Below are 12,611 nucleotides of genomic sequence, written 5' to 3'. Positions count from 1 at the left end.
CCCCAAAAGCACAGCTAAATTATAAAAAGGAAAATTCTATAAAAATTAGAGCACATGCGGTAGTGTTCAATCATTACAATTTCACCTTTAGTTTAAATAATAATTTTTTTAAGCATATGAATTATGCCCTTGTTAAGGGTAATGGAAGGACAAGAAGTTCAAAACAATTAAACTTGGTAAATTTTAACTTAAAAAGTTTTATTCAGCTAATACAGAAGTCTGAAACAATGATGTCTAACGACTGAGCCAACTGTAACAATTCTGAATTCTTTAAATACTCAATAATTTTATCATCTTCCATGGAACATTTATCTTCTTTCTCAGCAAATACGAAGATCATTCCCAAATTATTACGTACTCTCAAACAATATACTTCTATTCCTTCATTTTCGATATGAAGTACCTGTGCAACTCTTTGTTAACTTCTTTCCCTTACATCTAACTAGCAAAACTTGTCCAAACGTTAATGAATCCTTAGGCATATTATTATGATTTGGTGTTTTTGATTCAGCAGTATCTTGTCATCATTTTTAACATTATTTATTGACTTTCAAAGTCAATCTGTTGACTTTGAAGTGAAATCTCCTTCAATTTGTTGATGTGCTTACAATATTCAATAACATAACTTGTTACAGGATTCAAATAGCGCATATTTTGTGTGTCAGGATGAGAATGGATATTTTTGGGTCCTTTTTTCTAAATCTTTTTGAAAGTTGATCTATGAATTTACTGATCTCTTTCGCCGTACGTTTAATGGTTAAATCAATGCTCTCAACACTCCTTTCCCGTGACTTGTGGTAACAAATCTGAAAGTAGCTTCGATATTGTATTGTTCCAATATAAATTTTAAGTTTTTAAGCAAACGTTTCTGCTTGAATTGGCTTGTCGTATCACAAACATGTCATATCAAAATGATTTCCACATGCTTAGGAATTTTTAAGTGTAGTTTTCATGACAGAGAGAGAGATTTTCATTACATACAATAAAGAAATAAAATCACGAAACAGTTTTAAAAAATTTAAATAAAGTTAAATTTTTAAAAGAAACCACACAAAATTTTTGTACAAATATTACTTATATATGTTTTAAATGTGACTACTAACTTTAAATTATAGTTTGTTTTGTACTAGCATTTTAAAATTTTACTCTGTACCAGCTTATAGTTAAATGTCTTTCCGTTACCGTATTTTTTTTGTCCTTCCGTTACCGTATTTTTTGTCCTTCCGTTACCATTAAAAATCATATAAATTAAATCTGTATTGAAATTCTACTAACGCCTCCTTGACAAGGGAGATAATTCTGCTTTGCATAAGAAAACATTAGTTTCTATACACAATAGTTTCTTTGTGAACTAACTGAGATGTAGTATTTTGGTAACGGAAGGACATCAAATAGTCACCTTATTAGTAGACCTATTTCATGGTTGAAAAAAAAAAAGAATTTTAAATTACTTACCAAAACGTTTAACTAGATATTCAAAAGATAAAAGTTAACCTAAATTTTATATGCTGATAACAAGTTTATTAAAGTGGCAGTATGTAGCAAAAAAGAGATTTTTTGCTCTGTAAAAACACAAAGAGAAAACTTGATTTTGCACTTCATTTTCTAAAAGTCATCAAACTATTTGGACAAAACAAGTTAAGATTCAAGAAACTCATGTATTTCTGAAGAGAATGGTACGAGGGGGGACCCAAAAATAACCGGATTTTTGTTGTAAAATATTTATATATCAGTTTATTCACAAAATTTCTTTTGTCTCCTTTAAATTGTTCACCCTTAGATGCAATACACTTGTTAATTCTTTTTTTCCACTGTTAGAAGCTTTCCTGGAACTCTCTAACTTTGACCATGTCCAGTGCCCGTTGCGAAGTAGTTTTTACAGCCTCTACATCATCAAAACGCTTCATTTTCAGATTTTTTTTCATCGTCGGGAACAGAAAAAGATCACAAGGGGCTAGGTCTGGCTAATACGAGGGTCGAAGAACGACTGGCCACCACTGAGAGGCCAATTATCGGTTAACAGTAAAGGTTGTGTGTACGGGAGCCTTATCATTGCGAAGGAACCCATCCTTCTGATCGCTCTAGCGAGCTCCAACTCACTCTTGTTTCTTCTAAATTTTCGTCAATCGTAAAGCGACCACTCTTGTTGATTTTTTGGCAGATTTTTTCAACGTTTTCATCATTTCGAGACGTTGAAGGGCGCTGAGAGTATGAGCATGATCTTCAACATTCATACTACCGCATTTAAGCACCCAAACCACTCGAAAACTTAAGTACGGCTCATTAGCATCGGTCTTGAAAGCTTGTTGAAACATTTGGTAAGCTAATACTTTGCCGACTTTTCAAGCAGGAGAAGCAAAGGTTTAGTTTGTTCTTTTAAATCTACCATGTAACGAGTTTGCAGGCGGAAAGAAGCAGCGCCTGAGAAAACCAACCCTACGATCAGACAGTATCAATTAAACTGACGCCACTTGCACAGCTGGTTTGTGAAGGTCTCTACTTGAGCCATCTAGCTGGAGAACACTCTACTACATCTAGGATTGGCATCGCACCATTAGTCCGGTTTCTTTTGGGTCTCCCCTCGTATATGGCAAAAGTGACAAAATATTAATTTTTAAAATTCAAGTGTCATGTCCGCTTTTTCTTGGAATTCACCAGTTCTATTACATTTAACAAATCTTACAAAATTGTTTTTAAATGGATGCTTAAAATGCAATATTGGTGAAATTTTATTACAATACGGAGAACAGTCATCTTTTCTTTAGTTTCGGTTGTTGAATTTAGATTAGAGCAAATGGTCTTAAATTTCCACCCACTTCAAAAACTAAGTGGTGCGTTCCATGCACTTAAGAACACCTCCTTTACTTCTCTCACACCAACAGCTATTCCTGGAAAACTGAGCCCATTCCATTCTTACATGAACAATTCTATTAATTTCCTACAAATTTCCCAAAATTTCTTAGAAGGAGATGCAACTGGGTCGATTTCTTCGGGACCACCAACAACTTCCAGTTTCTCTTCATTTTCCACAGTAAAAGCCATGACAGTGTGAGTGACTTGATGAATTGAGGCTATAAATCACTCTTTATCCGTTGAAGATAGTTCCCAATTTTTTCTTGTGTTTTCACGTTTTTATAAGTCTTGGCCAACGTAGGCCGTAATTCTGAGGGTAGAAGAGATGTATGAGAAGTAATGGTAGGAGTAATGAAACTTTTTAAAATAAAAACCTTATAGAAATGAGAAGTACAACTGTATTACTGCATAAGGTATCAAATGACGTTTATAAATGGTATATAAGAAACTCTTAGCAGATGTAGAACTGTTTCTACATGTAAGCGTTTAAGGGGTTATTAAGATACTTGTTAGTACAAAGTGAGCAAAACCACTAATTATGCTCCCTGAGGCTGATTATAGAGCTATTCAACAGCTTGGTACAGTGCGACGCAAAAGTTTAGACAATGAGCAAATTCACACAGATTTCGAAATCTATTTATTCAGTTTTCCTAAGACTACTTTAGTCTATGGTGCTATGCGTACTATATAATATTTATAGCAATGAAATGTTGACTTGTGCATTTTACAAGTTTTTACATTGTAACAAAAAATTAACATTGTCTCAAAAGTTTAGACACAAACGAAATAAAAATTAAATAAAACAGTTTTAAAACCTGCTTGTGCATCTATTCTTCTTTATTAGTTCATAAATACGAGTTTCCATCGAAGAAATTAAACCTTGCATGGTTTGGGGCTCAATTTCGTACCATACTTCCTCAATAGATCTCTTAAGTTCCGATACAGAAGTGTATTGTCTACCATTGCTGTAAACTTTGCGACACATGATGCCCCAAAGATTCTCTATAGGATTGAGGCCTGGGCTACACGCTGGTCAATTGAGAACTTTTATATTATTTGAATTTAACCAAGATTTTGTGTTTCCTGCAGTATGAATCGAAGCATTGTCTTGCTGAAATTCCCACTGAGGGCCCCCTATAAGCTCAGCAAATGGTAGGAGATTATCCTCTAGTGTCTTAGTGTAATGCTCTGATGTTTGGCGACCACTGGTAAAGGTCAAAGACACTTGTCCATTGTAGTAAAACGCTGCCCAAACCATCACAGAGCCACCACTTTGTCGGAGACTAAAAAAAATCTGGGTTCCTTCCGTAAGTCATGCCAGTACGATGTCCAGCCATCTGGACCATCCAGATTCCACTTTTTTTCGTCGCTAAATGTTACTGGTATCCATTTCGATCCATATGACATGTGATTTCGAGCCCACAACATTCGTTGTGATTTATGATGTGGCTTTAGATCTGGTTTCTTTTTTATTTTGCAGTGAACCATTGTCCCTTGTTTCCAAAATTCGTCTACGAATCGTATCCTTTGATACCGAAAGCCCCAAGGAGCTTTGAACTTCACGAACAGTCATTTTTTGGGTACTTGCGAGTCTTTGGATCTGACGATCATCCCGTTTATTCGTCACACACGGCCTCCCAGATCTGTGTTTTGCTTTATAATTGCAGTGACTTGATAAAACTCGATAAATAGATTTCTTTGATCTATTAATAATAGCCGAAATTTCAGGAACAAGCTTACCTTCAGTTTTCAACTGCCAAATCTTAGTTATCTCATCCGCTTTAATCTGCTCAGTTCGCGGCATCTCGACTACCAAGTGTTACCGTTGGCAAACCTTAAGTACAAGAGGTCTGTGATGTCATCTCTTTTAAATTTGCATATACGAAAAAAAAAAAAAACACAGAAACTCGTAATAGTGTCTAAACTTTTGCAACAAGCAAATTTCTATTTTTATCCAAAATGGTATTGTTAAAGCATATCATACAATTGTATTTTGGTTATAATATTTCAAAAGAGTTTTGCAATATGTTTGCAGACTTTTGTATTTCTATTATCGCAATTCTAAATTCTACAGCTGAAGAACGTCATTGTCTAAACTTTTGCATCGCAGTGTATACATCACTGCGTGCTTGATGCTGTTGCTGTTCCCTATGGAAACTTAAAATAAAAATTTAAAATTTGCTTCCTGAAGTTTGTCACAGTACGTTGCATTTTTCTCGCATTTTAGGTCAAAGAAGGAGTCTAAGGTCAAAATAGCCCCTTAAAAGGAAAGATACAGAAAATAACATACTATATGAAAACTTACTTCTACATACTTTACTTTGAAACTCCTTTTCATTTCGTAACTGTAACTGAAAGCAAACGCAAAAGTATCTTTAAAAGCAAGTTTTGTTAACAACAAAATATTTTTTTAAAGTCTTATGCGATATGTAACTTTTTGAAGAATTTATTTTTGTGCAAGCTAGCATTTATCGCCAGAAATGAATATATTGCGCTAATTTTTCCAATACTGCGTTTTAAAATTCGGCTGACACATTTGCTGACACGTGGTATGTTGCTTAAAACAGTAAATTATGTTTGCTATTTTACCCCATTATCGTTTAAAACTGTATAAATATTGATGAAGAATCTTTTTTTTTTTTGTTTTGAGAAACACTCATGATAGCATCACATTAGTAATAAATGAGAATGTCTTAATAAATCAGTAAAACTTTATTTTGCAATCATCTGACGTTCAAATTACTTCGAAAAATTGTGGTTCGAATCATTTATGAGTTGGATTGTTGCGTGCAGGCATGTCACCTCTAAGTTTTTTGGGGAGAGGGGGAAGCAAAGGGCTCATACACTATTCATAATATAGGAAAAATAACAAAATACACGCAAAAAAAAGTATATTTGCATTATATTTCTAAAAGGTAGGAGAGGAGGAATTGATCCCCCTCCCACATCCAAATCCCCCGATTGCGTGCGCAGAAAGTATATGTACCATGAATATTAAAATTAGACTGCAGTTAAATCCATAAATTAATAGTGCATAAATTATAACAACGAAGAGAGTAGGCAGCAACATAAGGCGGAAAATTTTTATGGAGAGCAAATATTACTTTTTAACCCTATTTAACAAAATATCAGAAACTTTTTTTCAATAACAACTTTTTTTTCGTTAAATTATAGTAATCTTAATACGTCTCATGAAAATAAATTTTTTTCTGCAATACATTTTTAAATAGTTGAAGAAATATTATATGAAAAAAAACGTGCCAAGAGGATTTCGGAGACTTGAGTTGAGTTTTCGAAGCCAAAGAAGGTCTTTTCTTTTGAAGGGGGGGGGGGGGATTTTCAAGTTTCTCTGCCGATGGCTAGGAGCTAAATTCGGCCCTGTATTTTTATTTTACGAAATTTATTTATGTATGTATTTATTTTTTTGTTGAGAAGTATGCTTTAAAACAGCGGTTCCCTACCTTTTCCCCCTTGCGAACCCCTTCCAAACTCCGAAAGAAGTTGGCGAACCCTTTGGTTACTAGGTAATAAGTAACAAGCAAAAAAAAATAAAGGAAGAAAGAAACGCGCGCACACAACTACACATAGACAATAAAATTTGTGGGATTTCCTTTAGTTTGATGCTGTTGCAAAGTTTATAACAAGAATGAAAACATAATTGCAAATACAGAATTAGTCTGACAATCGTTTACATGGAAAGGTTAATATCCGGTTTATAGGCGGAAATGGACGCATCTATTACTTTATAGGGATGTTAGTTGGTTTGTTTCAGATGTGCACTTTTGCCTCTTTATTATTTAGCCTTAGTTTTGTGAAAATGACAATTTTCTCACAGCAACATTTTTTAAATCTAAAGTATATTCGATGTATATTCTCACAGCAAATATTAATTGATTTATCTATTCACAACAAAGTTTTGAGCTTACCATTTTGCTTTTACGTTTCTGAACGAAATGAAAACATTTTATTTTCTTTTTGTTGTTTCCATAGTAACTAGTTTTGTTTCCTCTTATTTTTTTTGAGAATGAAATAAATGAATAAGGCACTGGTGACATCATAAAACGCGTGCATCAAAATCCCATCGTTATTTTTCCTTCTCCCCTGCTAGATTCATTCACATGGAATCGTCTTTACTTGGCAGATTGCCGAATTACATACAATCCGTGGTCAAACAGTAAATATTGCTTCGAACTAAAATGATCGCTAAAAAATGAATGCAAAACAAATTCACCAAAATATAAACACAGTGATTATTCTGTGTTGAGCTTCAGTCAACTTTGAAAAAAATATGAAAATGGCTAAGAGTATCGAATGTGCGAGAGATAAATGAATATAAAAGGAGCAAAATTTGCTTAAAACTGCTTTGAGCATGAAACTTCATCAGAAACAGACATGTTAATTAAACTCCGCCATTGGAATATTTTTGTCGCGAACCCCCTTGCAAACCTCTCGCGAACCCTCACGAGTTCGCGAACCACTGGTAGGGGACAGCTGCCTTAAAAGAATGAATATTTCAGTAACAGATGCCAATTTATACTTCCGCAAATTAAAGTATTAGTCCTTGAATTACCTTTATATAATAAAATGACTACTCTGTCTTACATGCAATGCTTGAACTTTTATTATTTGAAGTAACAGTTTCATTCAATTTAAAAGCGAAATGAAGTAAAAGCTATTTTAGAGTTATTGTGAGAAGCAAAAGTAAAACAGCAGAAAACATAGATAAATTAACCGCAATGAGAATGACATTCGTCAATTTAATTTTTAAATAACTAGGGGGCTCCGCCCCCTGCTATCTGACGCTCACCAAGCTCCGAAGATTGCTTTGCTACCTTATTGGATTCGCAAAGATTTAAATAATCAATTAGAAAGAAACAGATTAAAAATGCATTATGAGTTCCCTTTGAACAAAAAGCACCCCTTCCCCGGGTTTCAAAATACATAACTTGTATCAACTTGCAGAGCCGTAAGGGCTAATGGGCTCCTGATCATTGCAAAACTGCAATTTTGTACGTTTCAAAAGTCGTTTTCATATTCATCGTCCCTAATAATATATTTTGCTCTTAAGCTCGTGGCTTGAATTGAGTTGAGCCTAAGATTTTCTGTTAAAATTGAAACCCTTAAAATTTTTGAATAAGAAAGAAGAAACAAACAATGTAAAAGACGTAACTATATCAACGGCAAATGAAACATCAATAATTTGAATGGAGATGAGATTTTTCGAACTTGATTAAAATGGCTTGTAACTTTTTTTCCTTTGGGGATAGAAGCTTTTTTTTTTTCGACCATATGTCGAGTTAGATCTGGAGTAAAAAAAGCCTCTCTTTCCAGTGGTGCAAAAAAAAAAAAAAAAGTGTGGTACAATTCCTTCACTTTTTACTGATAGATTTAATGAAGAAAGTAATGCCTAAATTTCACCTAGGCCAAAAAAAAAAAAAAAAAAAAACGAGCTAAAAACGCAAATAGCTCCCGCTGAAATTTAGTTAGAGCATTGAAACAAATTGCGTAGAGCGCGGAAAATTCTACCCTTTCTAACGATATATAATATTAATATGTGAAAGTAATTTTCACCCCTTTAATAGGCATTTTACACTAACTAATTTGAAAATTAAAAAATAAAACCCCAGGTGCAAACCACTAGGGCTCGAAGTAATTTTGTACAAAATTTCAAGACTGTAGATGCTATATGGTCTCCTGTACGCAGGCCAGCCACAGACTTCCTTTCAGAATTTCTTTGACCTTACTTTTTTTTAATATAAAGAGATAATTCAGTAAGTTACCGCCCTATAGCCAGGGCTAAGGCAGAGATACGTGAAATACACCGCCAGCTCAGTCAATTTCCAGCCGAGGACTGCAGTTTCGTGCTTATTAGCACTCATCAGCCCGGCATAACTGCAGTCCTCGGCTGGAAATGACTGAGCTGGCGGTGTTTTTCACGTATCTCTGCCTCAGCCCTGGCTATAGGGCGGTAACTTACAGAATATACCTGCCTTGCCTTAAAAATTCGAGTTGAACCGAACCTTTGCTTCGGTCACTCGTCTGGTCTGTGCTAATTCTGTATTAGCTACCAGTTTATTTGGCACTCTTGGCTTCTTTAGGTTTTCCATCTCCAGCTCAGTCACTTTCCTAGGCCGGGCTGTTGAGTGCTAATAAGCACGAAACTGCAGTCCTCGGCTGGAAATGACTGAGCTGGCGGTGTATTTCACGTATAAAGAGATAATGTTTCTTTTTTTTTTTTCTTAATTTTCTTTTGCTGCAAAATGTCACTTATTTATAATTACGAATAGTTTCTTCTTTTATTTATTTCTCTTTTCTTTAAGCGTCAAGTTTTTATAATAGAAATTCTTATAAAAATTACAGTTCAAAATACTATTTCTACTAAGAAAATGTATGTATACATCAAGTTTTTAATACAGAGGAAAGCAAACTTTCCTTTTCTTCTGTTTACAAAGGAGTAAAAGAAAGTCAGATTAGAGAAAAAAATTTGTTTTAAAATTCGACGGACTTTAAACTATTTTTAGTCAATTCTTATTTTTGTTTTCCTCGCCAGACAGGTAGAAATTTTTTATCCAAAACACATTTTCATAATTCTGAAAGCAATACCAATGTTGATCAAAATTAGAAAAAAAAAAAAAAAATTAAAGTTTAGGAGGATTTAATAGCGCCCATTCATTAATGGCTTATGTTGGAATGTATTGAATGGTTTTTATGCTCAAATTCTATTGACAGTACCAATGCCTGGAGGGGGTTCGAGTCCCTCCTCTTCCCTTACAGGCACCTATGACATTAGTCACTCTTCCTTGTTTTGGGCTTTTTCCCTCGAAAATAGTTCGAGGAATGTGAGCCCTGACGTAGAAAGGATGGGAAGGTCTATTCCCTCATTTGCAAGGATGTCCACTAGTTTATTGCGGTAAACATCTACATGAGGTACGGCTGAGGGCGTGATGGTTTGGCGCTGGCCTTCTACGCCTGCGGACCCAGGTTCTGACCTGGCTGGCCAGTCGGTGGATTTTCGAGATGCAGAAAATCTTCAGCGCACATGTCGTATGATTATGCGGCATGTAAAAGATTCCTTGGGTATTCGTTTGGCTTAGAATATACCCTCGGCTAAATTATTTTCCTAGTGCAATTTCGCATCAAATGAGAGCCCAGGTGACTCCATCTGGTGGAAACTGGGCGTCAAAAACACTACTGTGTCATGCGTCAGCGCCTTAATGGTGACACACGAAAGACTGATGCATTGCTGGGGAGCGCACTAGGTCTGGTTATGGCCCAGACGCCTCTTGAGGTGGGTCTCTTATACATCTTCAATGGACAGAAAAAACATCTACATGAGACGGGATCCATTGAAAATGTACCTCCCGTTGAAAGGAGATGAGCTTTTTGTAAGATAGATAAACTGTAAAATAAGATATAACTAAGTTTCATCGCACAAAATTACAGGTTTCTGCATGCAGATTACTACACACTGTGTATGCTGTAATCTGCATATTTGTGAGATATAACTGAGTTACATCTTATTTTACTTTTCAAGCACAAAGATATTTATTCAATTCTTATGGTTTTGTTCTCCATGCAGGTCTAGTTCTTGAGATGTAGGCATGATTTTGAAGCATGATTATGCAAGATTACGATGCTCAAAACGAATCCCAGAAAAAAAACCAATGAATTGTGGAGGATTGTCTCACCCCCTATACTGACTCAACATTGCATAACCCCACTTCCTTTTTCTCCGACCGTTATGTCATAAAAAGCGTGAAAATGCGGTTGATATCCGAAATCATAGCAGACATTTTGCTTCAAAATCAATTGATACTTATCGATCAGGGACTGAAAATGTGTATTGTACATGGATGATAGCAATAGAAATTACACCAGTGATTTAAAATTAAAAAAAAAAAGAAAAATTTGAATTTTGTCATTTTGAATTCAAATTATGTTTTTCGCAATCACGAGTGTGTGTGTGTGTGTGTGTGTGTGTGTGTATGTAGGCGTGAGTGTTTGTGTGTGGGGGGTATGTGTGTTTGTGTGTAGGGGTATGTGTATGTGTGTGTAGGCATATGTGCTTGTGTCTGTGTGCAGACATGAATGTGTGGGTAGTTGTGTGTATGTGTGTGTATGTGTTTGAGTGTGTAGGTGTATGTGTGGGTAGTTGTGTTTATGTGTTTGTGTGTGTGTGTGTGTAGTTGTGTACGTATGCGCGTGTGTGTAGGATATGGATGCAGCCTGGAGACAGTTTTCGCTATAGGCGCAACATGGTAAGGAGCCGGTCGACGGTGATGCTGCAGAGGGTGCTGGTGGGAAAATAAAATCTTATTAATTCAAAAACTGTCAAGTGAGAACAATAAGCAATCGTGAATGCTCAAAAAATGGTAAAATTTATTTGCTTGAAATAATTCTCGGTTTTTACTGCTCATATTTTCATATTTTTTATGATAAGGATTACAATCCTCGCGTATGGTAGATTATAGGATTCGACCGATGCATCGGCCTGGCCGATGCATCGGCGCCGATGGTTCAACAATTTAGCCATCGGCATCGGCATCGGCGGCCGATGCTAAATTGCAGGAAACATCGGCCCATCGGCCTTAAAATACATCGAAAAGCCGATGGAATTGGCCGATGTTTTTGAAAAAAAAAGGACTTTTGCTGTTTTACTTTTTAATACAAAGTAAAGAGAGTTATTGTTTTCATATAAAATTGTTTACTTCAATTTCAGTATGAATTTCTATTTTAGTCACCCCTGAAAGAGTTTTTAATACTGCATTCAGATTACCAAACAAGTTAATTATTGCGTTGTTTCTTGCAGCTGGATGTACGTATATATCTCTCATAAGTCATAACTCTAAGATGGTAAGCTGTAGAAGGTAAAGTTTTCGCATGTGGGGTGTGCGTACGTTCCAGTTGTGCACTTCCTTTTTTGTTTTCGATCGGGTGTTCTGAAAAGCCGGTTTACTTACTTTTAATAGCTATTAATTACTTATTTCAATGCAAAACTAATCTAGCGTCTCAGACTGACAATCATTTGGTGATATATTGCCGAATTGGAGATTATGGAAACAAATATGAGATGGTGAAACCGGTTTTTGTGTCATTTTGGTAGATTCCTGTTGAACCGACGATAAATATTTAATTTTTCAATACTTGTAATATGAATCACAGTAATGCATGTTTTCTGTATCGCTTCAGCAAAGTTACAAGTTTGGGGCCCGTCGAAATACGTTTTGGGGCCCTATTTCTCTATCACGGAAGTTGTAAAACATTTATCATAAGCATTTTTGTAACTCCTACGGTGCCCCTATACTTATGGGACCTCTCGTGCAATTGCAACATTTGCTACATTTTAAATCCGCCACTGCACGTCAAAACAAAATCGGGTGCAAGTTTTAAAAGTTTTTTTCTGCTCCATGTTTATGATTATTTTGAACTCTATTTTTTACGACTATTTTTTGAATTTCCGAGAACACTTGCGTGCCTCTCCTTCCACTCCCTCAATTTCTGAAATTAAACTCTAGTTATAATTCTGAGCTCTTTAAATTAACACCATTCATAAAATTAGAGATTTTTTTCAAACTTAATTTATTGTTTAGAAATAATCTGGAGCATTAATGTAAAAAATTGATTAAAGACGTTTTGAATGGTGACATAATTCGAAAATCAAAGGGATTTTTGAATTTTTCCTTCAGAAGTGCTGAAGTAGATTCAGAAACTCTTCCGAGGCGTTGGTGGTAGCGATTCTGTACTAAAAAAATGAAGCC

At 35.3% G+C, this 12,611-nt stretch overlaps 1 protein-coding gene across 1 annotated transcript in view; it reads right to left on the bottom strand.

The window, feature by feature from the left end:
* The window catches only part of LOC129217279 (autism susceptibility gene 2 protein-like), a 138,440-nt gene extending 135,398 nt beyond the window's left edge, over positions 1-3,042 (bottom strand). Inside the window, exon 1 of the mRNA XM_054851553.1 lies at positions 2,918-3,042. Coding sequence (XP_054707528.1) covers positions 2,918-3,042 — 125 coding nt within the window. The remainder of the gene's footprint in view (positions 1-2,917) is intronic.
* Between the last annotated feature and the right edge of the window lie 9,569 nt (positions 3,043-12,611).

This window comes from Uloborus diversus, chromosome 1, assembly GCF_026930045.1.
Source record: "Uloborus diversus isolate 005 chromosome 1, Udiv.v.3.1, whole genome shotgun sequence".
In the NCBI taxonomy this organism is placed as follows: Eukaryota; Metazoa; Arthropoda; class Arachnida; order Araneae; family Uloboridae; genus Uloborus; species Uloborus diversus.
Note: the sequence above shows the minus strand (reverse complement) of the source record. Positions and strands in the feature narration are given on the sequence as shown.